General features: G+C 38.1%; 1 protein-coding gene across 1 annotated transcript; it reads left to right on the top strand.

Moving 5' to 3' along the window:
* The first annotated feature begins 4,661 nt into the window (after window positions 1-4,661).
* On the top strand, window positions 4,662-20,496 carry LOC119774918 (myosin light chain kinase, smooth muscle-like). Its single transcript, XM_038272665.1, has 18 exons — window positions 4,662-4,820; window positions 4,950-5,372; window positions 8,450-8,596; window positions 11,898-12,056; window positions 12,155-12,277; window positions 12,543-12,587; window positions 12,699-12,829; window positions 12,912-13,068; window positions 14,942-15,250; window positions 15,338-15,434; window positions 15,524-15,727; window positions 15,811-16,028; window positions 17,493-17,616; window positions 17,892-18,044; window positions 18,177-18,306; window positions 18,448-18,529; window positions 18,672-18,812; window positions 20,012-20,496. The coding sequence occupies exons 2-18, from the start codon at window positions 5,222-5,224 to the stop codon at window positions 20,221-20,223; spliced, it is 2,583 nt and encodes an 860-aa protein (XP_038128593.1). The 5' UTR covers window positions 4,662-4,820; window positions 4,950-5,221; the 3' UTR covers window positions 20,224-20,496.
* Window positions 20,497-20,507: the final 11 nt, after the last annotated feature.

Genomic DNA, 20,507 nt, shown 5'->3' with positions numbered 1-20,507 from the left:
TTATTTACATTTTTTATATAATTACTGCTCTAAGTGGGTTTCTCTGTCAGCTAAAGGCTTATTTTAGAGTCTCTATACTCTAGTTAACAATTAATCAGTTACCAGAATAGTTGATTATTTCAATAATCAATTAATCAAGATTAATCCGATTAATTGGTTCAGCCCTTATCACATCACTCCTAACTTTACTTGTCGAATATTGTAATACTAAACAGATTCCTCCTAAGCTGAGAACTTTTACCCAAAAATCTGAGTTGTGTGCAGAGAGACTCTGTTACTGCCATCAGAATGAGTCCTTTGTGTACACTGATAAGATTCATTCAACTTCACTCAGTTAAGTTTATCTGATTGCATAAAATACACTACAGTTATAAACAATATCGCTTTAGATTACCTCTGTTATATTTGCGTCAGTGATGGTAATTTCCCAATGCATAGTACTCTGCAGAACACTGTTAATGCATCTACAACCATCCGGGGTGAAAGGTCCTCCAACAGGAGGTGCATCTTCCTCTTATTCAGTCTTTCCAACACAAGGAAGCATCATTAAGTCTGCCTTTTGTTTCAATATACGTATAGTTAGAGCAAGTTTCTGGAAATGAGACCACAAGGACTTACAAAGAAAAAACATGTCTTTGAAGGACTCAACGAGAACAGGAAGTTCAATCTTTGCTATAGTTGGAGCACTTAGTGCTCAGAAAGGACTTTGTCCTTCCCACGCTGCAATGCTTTTCCTGTTTAGAATTCCAAAAGAATTGGTCGAAACTTTGAAACCTTTTTCTTATCTGATAAGGATAATTCTCTCTAAGCACAATGTGCTTCGAGGCAATAAATCTTTCACTGTTTTTCTGTCCATTATTACTAAAAAAAGAGTGAAACAGCCAAGAATGTGTAACTTTCTTTATACATTTATACAGACTTTTGATAACATGGCCGCTAGGCAGTGAGATAGGGATAAATTGCAGGGTAGATACATGAAACAACACTTTTTCATCATCCCAACGATAAAGAACTAAAGTAAGAAAAAATAAATACCTTAAGCAACTCATTTTAAAACAAAAGGAACACTGGAACATTCTTGTTTGTATTTATATGAAATGTTTCCTGAAATAAAACTGATTTCTCCTGAAGATTTCATTGTTTGTTGTTGCATGAAGATATGCAAGCTTGATTAATGAGGTATCTAAAAACAGTGATTTCATCCGTTTCTCAGGGTGGCTCTGCTCCATTAGTCCACATACTTTTAGTGCAGGGCACGAAAGTAGAAAATCGCCACCATATGAAAGTTGTTAGTGATTTTTAAAATCATTTTAACCTGAAATACAGTAATCCACTCTTCACAAAGTAACTTGCATGTTTAAACTCTACTAACACTAACACATGGGTCTCATATCAGTTGAAAAATGAGTCCCAGATGGGTTACATAAAGGCCCCATGTCATTCAGCTCCAAGGCTATGTGACTAGTATGAATCACAGGCACATTTCTTTTCTTTTTCCCTCTTTGAAATTGGCAACTGATATTATGCTATGTATATGATTTGCCAACACAACGATGTAGAAATAAGGGACGACTCAAGACTTTAGCAGAGTTGTCCTAATAGTTTTTTTAAAGTCAGTGTAGTTGTGGTATGTTGTACAAAAATAAAGTGAAAACTAAATTCCTCTCTTCTGTTTACCCAATAAAATTATTTCTAATGTATGTTGCATGGTGTCATTTTGTAAGGATACTTCAATGTTTGTTACTTAAATTCTATACAAAGCTACACTAACCTTCTGTAGTTTTTTCTTAAATGAATAAAACTGTTAGAAACAGTGCTTGCATTTTTATTCAGCTCTTGTTAGTCAATATTTAGTCCTGGCAGTAGTTGTTTATTAATTTGTGCTTATTTGTGTGTCTATAAGGTCACCTTCCCCCTTGACCTCAAGCTATTATTTGCCTGAAGGTTTTCTTCTTCTTGACTGTATTTTCCTGCACCCATCTGCACATCACTTGTGAGGAACTTCCATTTTCCTGCAAGGGAAAAGGATCCCCTCACTATCATCCTACCACCATCAAATAAACTTGTTTTTTTGTGCACCACTTTTAATATTGTAGGAGTGTGAAGTAGTCATTATACTGTTTTTATCTTTTCACAACCCCTTCCTCTAGATGTTTAGTCTGTTTTCTACTTGTTTAAAAAAAACTGTTGTGAAAGTCACATTGCTGGAATGTATGACTACATTGTCCTGTTATTCTTTTGTGTTTGTGTTTTAATCATTTCAATATTATGTTCTTATTCCAATTTATGTGTCCATTGTTCTTGTGTTTAGCTTAATTATTCTCTTTTTTCTTTGTACTTATTTCTGGAAAGCTCTCTAATATATTTATACCTCTGTTCAGCTACAATATAATCGTGCCAATAAGTCTCCTTCTCTCAGTTCCCAGCTTAGATTCTGTCACAGCTGCTCTTCATTCTGTTGATTGTACTCACCTGGTTTCCAAGTTACACCTCCACAGAAGTCTCTCGATGGTGCATTCCCATGGAGGGTCTGCCATATTAACAACCGTCCCAAACCACATAGTGGGTAGGGCGAGTGGACCATTCATTCAAATCTGTAAGGACTCTTAAGTTATGTCAGAAGCGTTTAATCAGTCACCATAGCAAGAGCTATCCAGATACTACTGCCAGTAAGGAAGGTGCTAAGACCTAGAAGCATAGGTATCTCCTGAAGTTCCTATCTGCTGCTTTGCCTTACAGGATGTATAGGAACAGGGCACCTCAAAGAGTTAACAAAAATTCCTTATTTCTACTTTGTGTGACACGTGCTAATCCACACACTTTCATATTCAATTCAATTCAGTTCAGTTTATTTATACAGCGCCAATTCACAACGCATGTCATCTCAAGGCACTTTACAGCTCAACCAGATCATACAGTCAAATTGATTCAAACTTTTCTATTTAATGAAAACCAGTTGATTGCATCAACTCATTGACTCAAAGGCAATCCCTCACACTAAGCATGCTTGTAGCGACAGTGGAGAGGAAAAACTCCCTTTTAACAGGAAGAAACCTTCAGCAGAACCAGACTCAGTATGAGCTGCCATCTGCTGAGGCCGACTGGGGTTCAAGGAGACAGAAGCAGAGATAAAAAAAAAGCGGCGGTAAAAGGCGGCCCCATCCAGGAAACACACAGCCTGGCAGACGAGCTCTGAGCCAGCTCCCATGCCAGAGGATGAAGAGAGCACAGCCAGTCAGTCACGGTCAATGAAACAGGACTACACTCGAAAACAGGCCGATCTCCAGCATCTATAAACAAGGGTGTTGATGGCAGCAGCACAGCTGATATTTCTCTCCAGGATGATGTCACAGCCAAACAGGAACAGACGAGGCAAAGTTACGGTACTATGAGAAAAAGCAGAAAGCATAACTTTAGATATTGAACTAACAGATTCTGCAGATTGGAAGAATAGAGATAGAATGAAGCAGAATGATGAAATAGGGGTCCCTATGTCCTCCAGAAGTCTAAGCCTATAGCAGCATAACTATAGAGATACGTAGCTCTGGATAACCTGAGCCACTCTAACTATAAGCTTTATCAAAAAGGAAAGTTTTAAGCCTACCCTTAAAAGTAGACAGGGTGTCTACTTTTGTCATATGTATTGGGTTTTATAAGGGAGAACTTCAGCTGTTATGATGTTTGTTTTTTGTAGTTCTTTTCTGAAAGACAAATTCCAAACAACGGCTTCATTCATTCACGTGCCCATCTTAGAATCACACCCATAAGGCTGAAGGCTGTGTGGATTAAGCAAAGCAGTCCGGAGGCTACTTTCCTACCCTGGATAGTGTTCTTACTGTTGACAGTGGTAAAAGTGAAGGGATAGCTACAATTTAAAGTTCAAATTGAGCTTGGCCGTTCCCTGCTGGATCTGAATGTTGTTCATGTCCCGATTCACTGGTTTATTTTTGCTCTGTAGTCATTCAAATATCCAGTCTCCATCATACATTTGCGACACCCTGTCGCTGTTTGATTCCTCAGCTACCTTTAAACGTGGCATTGTCGAATTGACTGATTCTCCTATCTGTGCTGTGGAGGTCTGCAGGACCTTCAGAGTTACATTTGTCCTTTTGGCTGCGCCTCTAAATAATTTGAATATATTTTACTGAAAAAAGTCCATCATAGAAGAACTTGATATTACTGAGATTACCAGGCAAACTGAGCTTATTGCAAATGAACACAACAACCTGAAAAACATGTATCACTTTATTTTGACTGCACAATGGCATACTCGATTGTGTAGGTACATCACATCACATATCAATAAAACATAGTTTTTCTTAGAATTAAATTATGTGGAGCTTAATTCAGTGAGGGAAGGAGTAACCCCTGAAGGCTTTATAAATGTTGTTTAAACACTGAAATGACATAAAGGTAGCCTGTAGCTAACACATGTTCACAACAAAAGAGCTGTTCACTGCACAACATCAGACACACCTTGGATGCTGCTATTTGAATGTCATTTGCAATAAATGGCCATTGTTTACAGCAGACCTTTGAGGCCACATAATCCCAACTATCCACTTTTTTTTTTTTTACTGGGATCAAACTAAAAGCCGTCTCTGAGATTTTTCCAGATATCCGCGCCGACACACAGCAGTGAGTGCTCTGAGAGAGTTGCTCTACTGGCTCTTCTTGTTTCCTCGCAGTGGCTGTGTTACAACAACTCACGCAACACTTTGTTGAGTGTTTACAGGGAAACGTTAGTAGGACAAAAAGTACAATGGCAGAGACAAGCTGACAGTGGACATATGATTTCAAAGAAGGGGGGCGTTTTAGAGGTAATTATGCTCTAAAGTGACTTTTTGATGCTTTATTTCTTATACATCTTTTACCTCTGTTTGCCTTCAGATAGAATGCTTTCTTTCACCCACACATTTCCTCCTTTTACTCTTTCCTCCCCTTTCCAGCACACAGGATCACCAGGGGGGTGGACATCTGTGTTTTTGATTGGCCTTCTGATAACTCTGTCTGTTTCCTGCACATGTACTGAGGGAAAACAGAGCCCCTCTCTGTCAGGACCTCAGAAGATGTGTGGACGCAGACAGAGCTGTGAAGTTGCAAATAACTTTTACCTTGAGTTGATCAAGTAGGAAAAACCAACCCACGGGGGAAAAGAGCCGGTCTTACAGATTAGCAACTGTTTCAAAGTCAGCCGGTGACCTATTGTTCGGACTAAAAGATGGACAAGGATGATGCAAAGCCGAAGACATATGTTTCCACCTTCCGACTGGCGCTCAAGCCTCAGGGAGGGAAGCAGAGAGAGAATGGACTGGAGATCAAAAACAGGATGTTAACAGGAAACAGCAAGCTAAGAAGTTCATCTTCAACAGGTAAAAATTACCCAGAAAAAGCTTGATTTATACAGTTTTTACACAAAAAAAAAAAAACAATTTCATAATCTTCTATGGACCAAAATACATGTAATGCATTTAAAATGAAAGAATGAGTATATTTTATATCACATAATAGAAAGAACAGAAATAGCTAAAACGTTTTAATATATTAAGATGCCGTTCATATGTTTTGAAAAAGATGAGCAACAAACAGAGTAAGTTTCTAAATGTTTGAGGGATCTTAATGATGAAGTATTTTTTTTCTTCAAGATGCAATAAAAACTAATTAAATAGAATTTGAGTTATTGCAGGGCTGCACAGTGGGTAGAACCGCTGCCTTGCAGCAAGAAGGTTCTGGGTTGGACTCCCGGGTGAGTTCTCTCCGGGTACTCCAGCTTCCTCCCACAGTACATAAACATACTTATTACCGTAGTTTAATAGGCTTCTCTTAATTCTCCTTAGGTGTGAGTGTGTGTGTGTGTGTGAATGGCTGCCCTGCGATAGTCTGTCAACCTGTCCAGGGTGTACGCCGCCTCTCCCCCATTGACAGCTGGAGATAAGCTGGAAATGGATGGAGGGGTCAGAAAATGGATGCTATGTGACTTTATTGCAATTAAAGTCACATTTTTAAAGATATACAAGGATACCAAATCTTGTAAATAACAGAAAGTAAAATATAAGGTCTGAGGCAATGTATAAGGTGTGAAAGTAATGTATGAGGTGTGAGGTCTAAAGAAAAAATCTTAAATATTAGTAATAAATGTACTCCAAATAGGCATGAAAATCATAAAGGAACACAATAAATAAGTCAGAGGAATTCGTTGAGAATTTTAAAGCTACAATATATGGAGCTTTTAATATATAAATTAGCTCTACTCAGTTTAAATGTAAGGAGTATGTATGGAACAACTGAAGATATGTCTGTCAGCCCTAAATGTGCCGGGAATGTAAAATGCAGCTGATCTAAAGCTGAGGGTGAATGGATGCGTCTTTAGTAAAGATTGGGGTAAATTCTGCCCAAACTTTTACTTATTAGTATACAAGCAAAACAGTAAGAGGCTGCTAAAGTCTGACTGCTACATTAAAACATATTCAGCTTCCAGTACGACAACATCCCTAAATATGCAACCAGAGCAACAATGAAAGGCTTTTTTTTATGTCACAAAGGCACAGTCAAAGTTCTGATCCAACTCTAATTGAGAATCTTTGGCAAGACATTAAAAAGTTATTTCACAAGATCTTTTCCAGTTAAACTGAAAGGGCTTCAGTTAACTTACAGTAGATATGATGAACTATTTTGGACAGACTTGCAGCATTTTATCATGACTAAAAATGGAAATGAATGTGAAAAAATCTCCTGGGGAAATATTGTTTACATAAGAAACATGGATGGACTCCAAACTAAGATTCAAGCTGTATTCACGTGTAATATTTACTGAAATTAAACAATGAAATTACTCAAAAATAAGTTAATAGCAATTAGTAGTATTTAAAAAAAAAAAAAAGACAACAATAAAAATCCAGTGGAATTACCTAGCTTCTATTTGTATATATTAGATTTGTGTAATTTTTTGTGTTTTTTTTTTTTTTTGTTAACATCCGTCCGTCCATCCATCTATTTATCTATCCATCTATCTGATTGGAAAAAATGATACAGACATGTCCAAAGGACATGAGTTAGACTCTACTAATTCATTTTGAATATTTTAAGTTGACTTGAAAAAAGACATGAGAATATTAACAGACTTGTGACTTGACTTGGACTTGCAAATCAATGAAATTAGATTGGTTTTGTATCCGTTTACTTTAAGATAATTGATTTTATCCTAAAGGAAAAAAAAAATCATACCATAAACTTCAAAATACTTGACTTTAAATTAAATACAATACACAAAAAAATGTAAATAAAATTACAGCTGAAGGTGAAATGACTTACATGTTTGAAATGAAGTTGCAGAGAGAACAGCAGGTACTTTTGCTATGATGATAGCCATTTATTATGTAATTGCCATATTTCAACGTGTTTCAGCGTGCTTCAGCGTGCTCAAGACTTAAACTAAACTGACCCATAACTTATCTAACTTATGCCAACGTTTTGTCAGATTTTTTGTACATCAGGCATACGCTGGCTAAATCTTCATAGTGTGACAGGGGCTTACTTTAAACCAGATCTGTAAAATCTGCTCAAGTTTTCGTGTTCAATTCCATTCAGGAAAGAACGAAGATCATTCAAATGATTATTAACTTACAGTCCGTGACACATTTGTTGGAAAGACACTAAAATGATGCTCTGCGTATTTCAACAATATAAAATGACAGTTTGCGTGTACTATAACACCATGGCTCTCTCAAGCAAAAGAATGCAGGACTAACAGAATGCCTATTACTCCAGACCTATTACTCCAGAGTAAATATTTAGTCATCTCTGTTCCTAAACATGCAGAGAACCTTCCTAAAAGAAGATGCAATGCAACATGGGGTTAAATTACACCGAGGACAGAAATTCTTGATATAATCCAAAATATTAAAATAATAATGTTGAAACTGTATTTGCATTTGGCAATTCTTCCCCATTTTAAGAAGTCTTTATGAGTGCCGTATGTGAAAAGCAATTTATGACTCTCCATCCCTCCAAACCGTTGCACTTTCTGCCTCTGTTTTAAGCTTAAACTGTAAGCAGTTATATTAAGATTTACAGGAAAAGAAGAGAAGCAGTGAGGCCAGTTGCAACCCCCACCCACACAACCACCCCACTACATGAAACGTACACATATTTTAACAGACTGAAAGCATTCCTCCATCCACACTGTCGGACATTCCAGTACCAATCTACTCATGTGGGAAAAGCTCGTAAACACCTTTAAAAACAGCCCCCCTAACATGTTCACCTCTATAATACCACATATGACTGCATCTGAACAATTATTTCTGTGACGCTTATATGGAATAAGAAGGATGATCACTTTAAACACCAAACGTAGATAATTTAAACACTAATGATTTAGGGCCTAGATAAGTTTATCCCAGTTTGTTGAAACAATGCTAAAAACATGACTCTCTTCTTTTCTTTAAAGGTGTCGATCAGGGAGACTATAAAATTGTTGAAGCCCCCAAGTTTAACGAGCCAATCAGGGATGGTTCAGTCTGTGTCGGGGGTGATGTCATATTTGATGGCGTTATCACAGGAACTCAGCCGTTGAATATTTCCTGGCTGCACAATGGTGAGTAATGCAATGTTTGGTTTTCATAATGACATGCAGCATTATTGAGGATTATTGGCACTCCTGGTAAAGGTGTTAAAACTCATAATAGAGATACATATTTTCATCCTCAACACTAAGTTTAACCTAAAAATGAAAAACCTTTGATCTGAGTATACTCTGTGTGTGTATATATATATATGTATATATATATATATATATATATATATATATATATATATATATATATATATATATATATATATATATATATATATATATATATATATATGTAGATATAGATAGATATAATTAACCAAGTTAGTTATATTTAGAACTAAAATCTCCTTTGCAAGAGAGACCTTTGTTTATTTAGTTGAGAAAAAAAATTGCATATTAAAATAAACACATATAGCTAATAAAACCACCAGTCTCACACTGATTAGCATCTTTAAAATGTGTCTAAACATTTTTTTCATGTATCAGTAACCATTTTAAATTGATCAATGTCTCTTGGAGCTTTGTATCACTTATCCTTGACTTCCTGTTTCCTTGGGGAATAAATATGAAGAGACACAGGAGTTAATCCATCCTAATCACTCTTCAAAATGAGAAAGATGAGTTAACATACTATTCATTAAGGCAAAGACAGGTGTTGATCTTCAAATAAGTCAGGGAACAGAAAAAAAATGAATGAAACAGCTGGATTTTTCAAAGTAATGATTGAGTGTATGTCTTTTTTTGTGTGACCAATCATGTCATGTTCAACACAATGTGATAGATGGCCAAGATTGTACCAAAACCCTACAAAAAATATATATATATATCTTAGTGAACTGCAGAAAAACAGGACAACCAAGTTTTCATAAGAACTGCAATATCTGTCCCACCTTTACAAACATGAACATATGCAGTTTGCTCAACTACACCAGGACTTTAACATTTATGATCATGATCAAATAAGACTGGCGCTGACCTGTTCACTTAGTCTGATCACCATCCAGACATGACAGAACACTCTAGTCAACCAATTTCTTTAGATTTTTAATGATTCTTATGAAATTTAAATATTGGTTCTTGAATTTTAAGTATGGCTGTGAAAAATGTTGTGAAAGTTATGGACTGCATATAAATACGACTTGGACTATGAATTATTTAACTGTTGGGCAGAAATCTATTTGATTTGGATCCTGACTTGAACTGAGTAAAACACACTGTATAGTTATTTTAGAAATACTTTTGTCCTGTACTTATTCAATATGTACATTCAAAATTAATTTTTTCAGTCTCTTGATTAAATGTTTTAGGGCATTCTGAGGAGAAAAGAGTATAAAAGATTACCTAGGTAAATCTGCAGAGATGGAGCAAAAAGGAAAGTTGAAGGACCCTTCTTTAATTTTTGCTCAAATCTTATCAGATTCGTAAGAATAATGCTTAACTGCATATCTGATTGCTCTTGTTTTAAACTAGTTTCTTACTATAGCATTTTTCTCAACTGTAAAATCAGAATTAAGGATTTTTCTGCAAACTCCAACGTTGTTTTTTAAGGAGGGAGGGGCAATCAGAACACGTTGGAGAAAATCTAGATGAGTCCAGATGTGAATAATCCAGATGCAGAAAGTAAAAACTTATTCTAAATTTCCTTCATGCTGTTCACTTAACCAAATGATCAGCGCCCAGGCAGTGTCTCAATCTGAATTCTTCAAATTGTAGCTCTTACCTCCAGGTCCTTGCTCCTGCCCTTTCACCTTTCAGACTGATGTGCTGAGTCTAGACAGCCTTCAGCCTTAAGGACATCATTACGCGGCACACAGATGACTGATTAAGGTCAAATTGAGACTACAGCCTTCCATAAAAAAACACAAAAAATGATAGTCTCACAAATGTAGATAATGGCTGAAGCTCTCTGTTATAAAATCCAAAACTATGAAGGTTTATAGATTATCATGTGTCCAACAGAGTACAAATAAATTCAAAAATGTTTTTTTGTTAAAGTCTGTGTGTGTCTGAACGTCCAACCTAACCCCTAGATCTCTCAATCACTTCATAGAGACTGTATAGTGGACTTTGTAGTGAACTCTGTTAACTGACCGTTCGGACAGATGATCACTACTTTTTTCTCCCCGTTGATCACGTGACTCCAGTCACGTGATCAACGTGATTAGTCGCCGCTGTAACAGCAAATCCCATAATGCTTTGCGATGAGAGCTCTCCCCGCAAAGGATTCTGGGATATCTCTGCTCATCTAGTGACCATGGATGATCACTGCTTTTGAAGATGCACTGTGGGAAATTTCGAGTCTACTATTTTTTCATCCACTAGACTTGCTGAAACTCATTTAAAATTGCGTAACCACTATATAGTGCCCTTTACAGTGATTAGGATGGATATTCGGACACAGACTGAGAGTGGGCTGCATCTATACGTCTTGTCACAGAAAGGTTTATGGGTAACTGTATAGCTCCTAATGTAGTACTAGGGCCTTTAGAAGGTCACTATGCTAACTGCATGGGTGCTAGGAACTATATTGCTTCCTGATCCTGGCTCCTTCATAACTATGATTAGGTATTGGCCACTATGAAGACACTTCTGAAGCGGCTTTAGGCTACGTTGACACTGCAGCCTGAAGTGACCCATATCTGATTTTTTTTCCCCATATGTGATCTGTATCTGATCATTTCATGACAGTCTGAACAACACAAATCCGATTTTTTCAAATGACACCCAGGCCACTTGGCTATATGGTCCTGAATCTGATACAAATCTGATTCTTGCAAAATTTGACCTGTGTCTGAAAGTCCAGGTCGCATTAATGCAACCTGTATGTCATTAACATTCAACAAAGGTAAGCAACTCTACATCTTGTTATGCAAAAGCGGGAGGAGAAACAATCTTGAAAAGATTTAGTTTTTAAGGTTGGGAAAGATGCACCCCAGCACTACCATCCATGTTTACTTCCGTAAACACAGAGCACGCTGGCTACTTGTAACGTCATTGCTTCCTCTATTGCGCATGCAGGAAAGTTAAGCTGTATGAATGCAGTTCACACAGGAGATCACATACAAGTCGCATATATTTGGAAATGTGAATGCCAACTCAAAAGAAACGGATTTCACACACAAAAAAAATCTGAGTTATGCATTAAGGCCTGCAGTGTGAATGCAGCCTAAGTGTCCTTATAGATTTGAGGAAATTTATCAACTCTTTGTTGTGAAGCTTTAAATGCAAACAGTTGGAGCTGATCTCTCTGCAGGCTTTTTACTTTCTAGACCTGGCTTATTCCCCTCTGGCTAAATTACAACCTCTGTTTCCTTTTTTCTAGGTGCTAAATTAACTGAATGTAAGACTTCCTTCAAGAATAGTGTTGCCAGTTTAACCCTGACTCAGTGTTCAACCAGACATGCTGGAGAGTACACCTGCATGGCTGAAAACAGTGCCGGAAGGATATCCAGCAGCGCTTTGTTACAAATCACAGGTCAAGGTAAAGAAATCCAAGAACCAGTAGAACCAGTATAAATCAGTGCATTTCTATTGAAGGGAATTGTTTACACAAAATGCATGTCACTGTGGTTCACAAAGGAGCAGCAACAAGAGAAATTCCCACATCAAGCAACCATGAACTGTGCAGTGATGTGTCATTGAAATCAGAGTCTCATGAAAATACCAAAGGGAAAAAACAACAAAGAGAAGAAAAGAATAAAGGTAGAATATAACTTCTGTTTACCTATTAAACCTAAGTTGTTTTTGTTGTATTATAAAAAAAAGAAATAAACCTTCATATGATTAATTGATATAAGCTGTACTCACAAGAAGGAGTTAAAATTCCCCAAACCCTTGCTGACACCTTTATGCATTGTTTGCCTCTACAACCAATCATGGCTGCCGCCTCCTTATTGGTTGGTTACTGTTTAAAGTTCCCTATCATGAGACCTACCTGTAAGCCCACCTCCTTCTTCTTTCTCTACAGTTATCAGGAACAACAGATTTCAAACAAAAGCTCCTACAAGCAAAGGTATGTGTGGATTTTTTCTTTTTACAATAAGCAGCTCATTTATTTCCAAATTATGTGCATTTTAGTGTATTTTTGTTTTTTAAAAACAAGCTGATTTAACCTTTCCTCAAGGACCTCCAGTGGCTTTTATAGACCCACCAGAGAAAGTGGACGTTTGTGTGGGTCAGCCAGCTCGGCTATATTGTGAGTTCAGGAGCAGCTCTCTTCCTGTGGCCTGTTGCTGGATTTACAACAAAGCCAAAGTAAAACTATTGCAGTCTAAGATAATAGTGGTTAGCCTACATCTGTACCTTTAGTTCCTACAGCTGCCCTTTTGTTCTCTAGGTGGTGTCAGGGAATTCTCGGGTGACAGTGAGGAGCCAGGGGACCCAAAGCGCTGTAGAGATCTCAGAGGCTGCCCCAGAAGACACAGGATCCTACACTGTGATTGTACGGAACAGACACGGCTCTGCTCAGCATACAGTGTCACTCAGCATCATAGGTGGGACAATTGATTTACATTTTCTGAATACATACTCACACATGAGAACTACGTTTAAAGTTTTGCTGCAGAGATGGAGAAAATCCTTTAAAAATAAAATAAAAAACATAAATAGGGGTGGTCCCTGCTTATTCTCCCAGAACTGGTCTGATCCAGCAGAACACTAAAGATAAACTGTTATTTGGCCCTTTGATTTTTACAGCAAATCTTTCAAGTTCTCCATGGATCCAATTCTGAGGATATCTGGTGAATTTGGAGGTCAAATCAATAACTTAAAGTGCTCCACAAATCAATTCTGAGCATGTTTGTTTCTGTCAGGATACTAAAAGATGTCAGCCATCAGAAAATACAGTTTGTATAAAGGTAGTTTTAATGGGCTGCAGCTATACTAAGGTTTTTATCATGTTTAACATTTGCTTTTTTAGTAGTCAAATTTTAAGTAGCTTCTCTGTAGGATAGGGCTGCATGGGCCAGACTGTCTATAAACCTGTGTGACACTGGTTCCCTACTGGTCATTCATCTATTCAATTCAATTCATTTTATTTATATAGCGCCAATTCACAGCACATGTCATCTCAAGGCACTTTACAGTTCACCAGATCATACAGTCAAATTGAGTCAAAGTTTTCTATCTAAGGAAAACTAGTTGATTGCATCGACTCATCGACTCAAATGCAATCCCTCACACTAAGCATGCTTTTAGCAACAGTGGAGAGAAAAAAACTCCCTTTTTAACTGAAAGAAACCTTTAGCAGAACCGAGGCCGACTGGGGTTCAAGGAGATGGAAAGTGTCTGTATCTGAATGATACCAGCTACATCAGACTTCTAAATCAGAATCAGAATCAGAAATACTTTAATAATCCCAGAGGGAAATTACTTTTGTTACACGCTCTAGTTACAGTTTTACATGATATATACACACATCCAACTATACAATATAATAAGATAAAAAATAAGAATAAAAAGAGATAAAATATATATACACATATAGCTCTTCTGTATATATATCTGTACGTATATCTATGTATATGTAAAAACTAAAACCAAATAAAGTGAAAAGTCCAGTTAAAGTGAATAAATCCAAGTAAAGTGATACGTGGCGTGCAAAAATAGTGCATAAATGTCAATTACGGACGGGGGGGGGGGTGGGGGCTGAATCACTTGAGGGAGGCGTTATATAGGTTGATGACCACAGGTAGGAATGATTTCCTGTGGCGCTCTGTGGAGCATCTGGGTAGGAGGAGTCTTCTGCTGAAGGAGCTCGTCTGCTGGACCAGTGTGTTGTGGAGAGGATGTGAGTCATTGTCTAAGATAGACTGAAATCTGGACAGCATCCTCCTCTCTGCCACGGTGGTCAGGGTGTCCAGCTGCTCCCCCACAACATCACCGGCCCTCTTGATCAGTTTGTTCAGTCTGTTGTTTTCAGCGACCCTCAGCCCACTGCCCCAGCATGTGACAGCAAAGAAGAGCGTGCTAGCAACAACAGACTCATAAAACATCCTCAGCATGGTCCCACAGATGTTAAAGGACTTCAGCCTCCTCAGGAAGAATAAATATATGAATAAAAAATGCCACAACAGCTCAGGGTTTGGAGACATCTTAAACAGCTTTTACAATTTGGCCTCTTTCAGACTCAATTAAATTCTTGCTCCACTGTTTCTCTTCCTTTAACAGTTCAGCTCTGAGGTGTGAATGTTCACTTGCGCTCAAATATATCTCACGCATCCTTACACCTGTATTGATGACGATGTGATCAGTTGCATTTGTGATGTTAAGTTTCCATTTTATATTTGTAAATTTCTTAGAACGTTTAGAAAAATTCTCCAAATGAATTAAAACATCTTGACAAGAGTTAACTTCTTTCCTTTTCAGACCGACCCTCTCCCCCATCATCACAGCCTGTTGCTTCCAGGATTTCGACACAGTCCCTTGTCCTTTCCTGGACGGGCCCCAGCTACGACGGAGGCACAGCTGTATTGGGTTACATTGTAGAGGCCCTTCAAGCGGGACCCGAAAAGCCTGGGAGCTGGACTGAGATAAGCAGGTGTAAGAACACGTCGTTCCACATTCGCTCAGGGTTAGAGCCTCTCGGACAGTACAGGTTTAGGGTTAGAGCCTGGAACTTTGCAGGTAGCAGCGAACCAAGCCAGGAGTCTCAGTGCATCAGTATGGCAGCCACAAGTGAGTGACGTGCTGCTGATGTTGGAAGAAGTAATATCTGTTAAGTTTGAGAACTGATTGTGTCATTGTATTTTTTTTTTCTTCTAGAGGAAAAAAAGGATGAGCCCGACTCATATGTGATGGTGACTATTGACACCAAACACAAGGTCAGGGACCACTATAACGTGCATGAAAAGCTGGGGGTGTAAGCATGGATTTTCTCTTTTTACCAAACTTCTTTTGTCACAGCCTAACCAGGGTCATTCTTAATGCTTCTTGAAATTGATCTCCTAGTGGAAAATTTGGAGAGGTGTATCGGGTGACTGAGAATGAGACTGGCAAAGAGTTTGCAGTTAAGTTCTATCGTGCCCGGACCTCAAAGGACAAGTCAGAAGCTCGCAGAGAGATTAATCTAATGAACAAGCTTCACCACCCAAAGATAGTCCAATGTCTGGCCGCATATGAAACGCGTCGCGAGTTGGCAATGGTCATGGAGTAGTAAGTTTTAATCTGGGCTTGGTTTCAGTTTTACTCTCAAAAACATCACCAGGAGCTTGAGTTGTTTTTGTCTGTGCACCCAGTGTTGCAGGAGGGGAGCTCTTTGAACGCATCGTGGATGAAAACTTTGAGCATACAGAACCCACCAGCGCCCGATACGTGCAGCAGATCCTGGAGGGTATGCAGTACGTGCACAAGCAGAAAATTGTCCATCTGGACCTCAAACCGGAAAACATTGTCTGTGTGGACACGTCTGGCACCAAGATCAAGATAATCGACTTTGGCCTGGCCAGTGAACTAGGTAAATGTGCTAGATTTATTGTAATGTTCATGTATTTGGAGGGATGATTTTTTATCAGCTAAATCTCCAGTCTATCTTCCTAGACATATTATACAGACAGGGGCAGAAATTTTGTTCATTAATCAGCCAATAAAAACTTTCCTCCCTTAAGTGTTAAGTAGCTTTATCCTTGCAAATAAATTCAAAACAGCTTATCAGTCAGGAATAAATAAAATTATGCATTTTTTTTTTACATTACTTTTGAAATAAACTGGATGTTACATTAACACTGATGTCCAGTTTTCGTATGCTATTTTCTTGGCAACCGTGGGAGGTAATGGCATTGTGTGCATGCCAAAGATAACATCAGGGCACGTCAAATTCCTGGATGTCTCCAATAGCAATCATGTTGTAACAACTCTTGTTAATGAATAAGAAAGTAAAACCATTTCAAGATGATAAACTTGGGGAAATACTTGAGGCAAATACCGGTTCTTTAACATCCGTTGCCCCAGATTCTGGTTTGAAAATCTGAGATTTTTATCTGAAATTTGAAAGTAATTCGGCATCCTTGCTTTTGTGGATGTTGAAATGATAAAACTATGTTAACATAAAAGTAAACAAACTTTTTCACCTTTTCTTGTGTTACAATTTTTAATGTGTTTTATTCAACCAGCAGAAATTAGTGCATCATTGTCACAAGAACAGATCAGTGCAAGGATTTCTGAGAAAATATCCAAAGTGCTCTATTCTTTGCACTTTTTGCTGCAATAACATTTCCATGTATTTTGGGTTATAGCCCTAGAGACATTTCTGCAGATTCTTCTCTTGTAAAAATAACTAAATATAAAATTAAGACTGAAAATATTTGCTAGTTTGTATTTGCACTGATACTCATTGGATTTAGGACTGAATTTTGACTGGAAAATGTCAGGATCAACTTGTATTTAGCCCCATCTATTTTCCCTTCAGCTCAGCCTGTCTGTCCCTGCTAAGAAAAAAAGCCCCCCCACACTATGAGGTTGCAAATTCCTTTGTCACCGTAGGAATGGTATAGCAGTGTTGGGTTTTTTAACTTTTTTTTTTTTATTTATTTATTTTTATTGTATGTCTTTTGTCAACTTATTTTAACTTGCATTAAAATATATGTTACTTAAACTCTACCACACTGCATATTTCCTTTTAGAGCAAAGGATTTGTTTTGCTCTTATCTGACAAGAGCAGCTTCCAGATGTTTGCTGTTTTCACTATGTGGCTTTGGGCAAAATGCAAACAGGATGACTTGTCTTGCTTTCAGAAATGACTTCCCATATGGCCAAGATGTGGGAAGTACACAACTAACAGTTATTCTGTCAAAAAACTACTTTAACCTAAGCTGTGGCGTTTAATGAGAATCACTACAGTGGAAGATGCTGCATGTTATTCTAACATTAGGAAGGACTGTTTGGAAAATGTTAATCTGTGTTAATTTCTCTCCTTCTGTAGAGGAGGGTAAACCTCTGATGGTGATGCACGGCACTCCAGAGTTTGTTGCTCCTGAGGTGATCAACTATGAGCCTGTCGGATTTGAGACAGACATGTGGAGCATTGGAGTCATCTGCTTTATCTTGTAAGTGGAGTTGCAATGATGCTTGTTGAGCTGTGAGTCACTGTTTTCCGGAAAAGATGAGGAAAAAACACAAAAGAACCCATCATGCTAGAGTCAAAGTGTCTAAACAGATGCAGATATGGCACCATCTGCTGGTTCTGTCTTAATAGGACCAGACCCTTCTGAGAAGTGACATTATGTTGTGTAATCTACATTTGATGTAGAATTTCAGGTCATAGAAAAAGTACCTGCAAGGCGATTTTGTCTGATGCTGTTTTCCACTCTGCGTGATCCAGGCTTAGTGGAGAATCCCCATTCCAGGGAAACAATGATGCTGAAACGTTCGCTCTGGTGACAGCAGCCAGCTTTGAGTTTGACCCAGAAAGTTTTGAAGATATCTCTGATGAGGCAAAGGACTTCATCAGCTCCCTGCTGAAGAAAGACCGCAGGTTGGATCTTACTTTTCTATTTCCCACTTCTGTTCTGGACATTTAAAGAATTACTTTTTTCATGATTGAAGAACAGACTTCAACATAGCAGGTACATCTCTATCAACATTTATTTTTCACTTTTTATTAAAGATCCAGGTTGTCGTGCAAAGAGGCCCTCTCCCACTCATGGATGGCTTCCTTCACCCCTCTGAACCGCAGACCCACCAAGACTCTTAATAAAGAGAAGATGAAGCGCTTTCTAGCAAGACGCAAGTGGAAGGTAGACCCAGAATTGGACCAAAGTTGCATTTCCTAAAGATGTCTCCTCTGACTTTTCATTTCAAGTCTTTCAAATGCAAACCCAAAGCCAGGCTGCTGGCAGTGTTGGTCATGCATCGCCATTTCTCCTTTCACCCTGCAGAAAACTGGCCAAGCTGTTTTGGCCCTGAACCGGATGGCTAACCTCTCCAGCAGGCCGGATTCTCCTGGCAGCTCCTCAGAGGGTAACAGACGATTCCTTCCTTCATCCTCGATCTCTTCACAGATGCCAAATGACTCACAGTTGGGGGCTGTCACTTCAAGTTTACAGACTTGTGATCACTGTGGCCTTGTTTCTCTTTTTATTTCGTCCATTCCCTGCTTCAGAGCCAGCATGGAGCCGTGAGGCAGAGGAGGCCATCCAGTCACTGGACAAGCAGCTGCAGACTGAGCCGCACTTCCAGCAGGTCCTGAAGGACATCACTCTTCCAAAGGGAGAGACTGCTCAGCTGACATGTCTGGTTGATGGTACTGATAGAGCAGTGATGCTCTTTATAGATCCAAATACAGTTCTCAAAGAGCAAAAGCAAAAACTATGACAGACATACTTGATTCTACAAACAATCTTAATACTAAATATCAAAAGCTGAAAATGTCACTGAAAGTCTCTCCAGGCCTTCTGTAAGAAACATTTTAAACATGTTCAGAAATTAGATTTCTCCTCCAAACAACCTCTTAAAGGAAAAACTGAGGATTAATTTCACTAGAAAGCTAGGCTAAGGGCTGCAATAAGCAGGGCCAAGGCAAATGAATGGTTCTGCTATCCTAAAACAGCTCAAAATATTTTCTCTAAAAAAATCCACCTGGTTGGTTATACTGAAAACTTACCTGGAATATCATTTAAAACCATTTAAATTATGCACAGGTTGTCTTTTGCACTGCTTGATGGAAGTTAGAAAGCATTTTTAAGTCATCGCTGAAGTTTTTTATAGATGCAAAAATACTTTTAGAGCAAAGGCAGCAATATCTGTGACTGAAATGATTAACTGATGCAGATTAATTGATAAATTACTACATTACATGTTAAATTACTTTTAACATGGTTAATGTTAAACATGCTAACTGAAGCCTGTAGAGTCCGGGATGAAAGTTGTAAAATGCATTTATTTGATAATTACATGAGCTGACTTGGAGAAGATTTTCAAGGACTCAGCTTTAAAAAAAATGAGAAACTGTTTTGAAAGTGTATAACTTTATATTTAAAGGTATATGAGGATGTCCTTTTTCTGGGTAGATCATTAAAATAAGTGGTCCTCCTAATTGTCAAACATTCTGGTGATGTGTTTGGGTAAGGCTGTCCTATATGCTTGTTCCCATTTTCAATTACTAGTTGTGAGTCTCACATAGTGGAAAAAATAAAAATGTTCTTTTGGAAAGCAAGCTTGTATTGGCGATGCAAACGGCAACTTTTAAACAGAGTGTGCACGAGGATAAATGGGCTCGTACATGCTCTCTATAATGCGTTGAACAGGCGTTCCCTCTCAGGAGTTGGTAGTGTTGTGCATGTATATATATATTTTTTAAAGTAGAGAGGGTGGGTCTTCTCAAAAATTTGCAAAATTCCTCCAAATTCCAGAATTATGAAAAAAAAAAAACTCCAGAATTATGACATTCCAGCCCACTTGATAGCAGATGTAATGTCTACATTTTTTTTTTCTTCCCTTTAGGTTACCCAAAGCCAGAGGTGAAGTGGCTTCATAACGAGGAGCTATTGTGTGACTCCAGCAGAGTGAGAATGAATCAAGATGAAGATGGCGTCTGCTCTTTGTTTTTAGCTGATCTGGAACCCTCTGACTCAGGGGTTTATGTTTGTAGAGCCCAAAACAAGCTCGGAGAGGCAATGTGCTCTGCGAAACTGAAAATTGAACTGAGAGAATAGATTTATTTTATGATTGTCACTACATGGACACCTATGTTATCTATGAGCATGCAAACGGCAGAAGTCACAACTGTATTGCATCAAAGCGGAAGCTAATGGCTATAAATGCAAAGCTTTTATTACTAAACCTTAAAATAATCACGTTTTTTAAGCACATGGGAAATGATGCAAGAGCCGAGTTTTATGAATGCAACGCTATCCACAAACATTGTATATTAAATTGTTTACATTCATTTTTTAAGCACTGAAATTAAAGTCTTTTGATGAACACAACCCACTTGATG

This window comes from Cyprinodon tularosa, unplaced genomic scaffold (genome assembly GCF_016077235.1).
Source record: "Cyprinodon tularosa strain WSP-4 unplaced genomic scaffold, ASM1607723v1 ctg84, whole genome shotgun sequence".
Taxonomy (NCBI): Eukaryota; Metazoa; Chordata; class Actinopteri; order Cyprinodontiformes; family Cyprinodontidae; genus Cyprinodon; species Cyprinodon tularosa.
This window is presented reverse-complemented; position numbering and strand designations above follow the sequence as displayed.

What these genes read in the sequence shown, in the direction of transcription:
- LOC119774918 (XM_038272665.1), top strand. Translation starts at nt 5,222, where the DNA reads ATGGACAAGGATGATGCAAAGCCGAAGACATATGTTTCCACCTTCCGA. An exon ending in GGATTTACAACAAAGCCAAA is followed by an intron (nt 12,830 to 12,911) that starts GTAAAACTATTG and finishes TTTGTTCTCTAG; the next exon opens with GTGGTGTCAGGGAATTCTCG. An exon ending in CTGCTGAAGAAAGACCGCAG is followed by an intron (nt 18,045 to 18,176) that starts GTTGGATCTTAC and finishes TTTTTATTAAAG; the next exon opens with ATCCAGGTTGTCGTGCAAAG.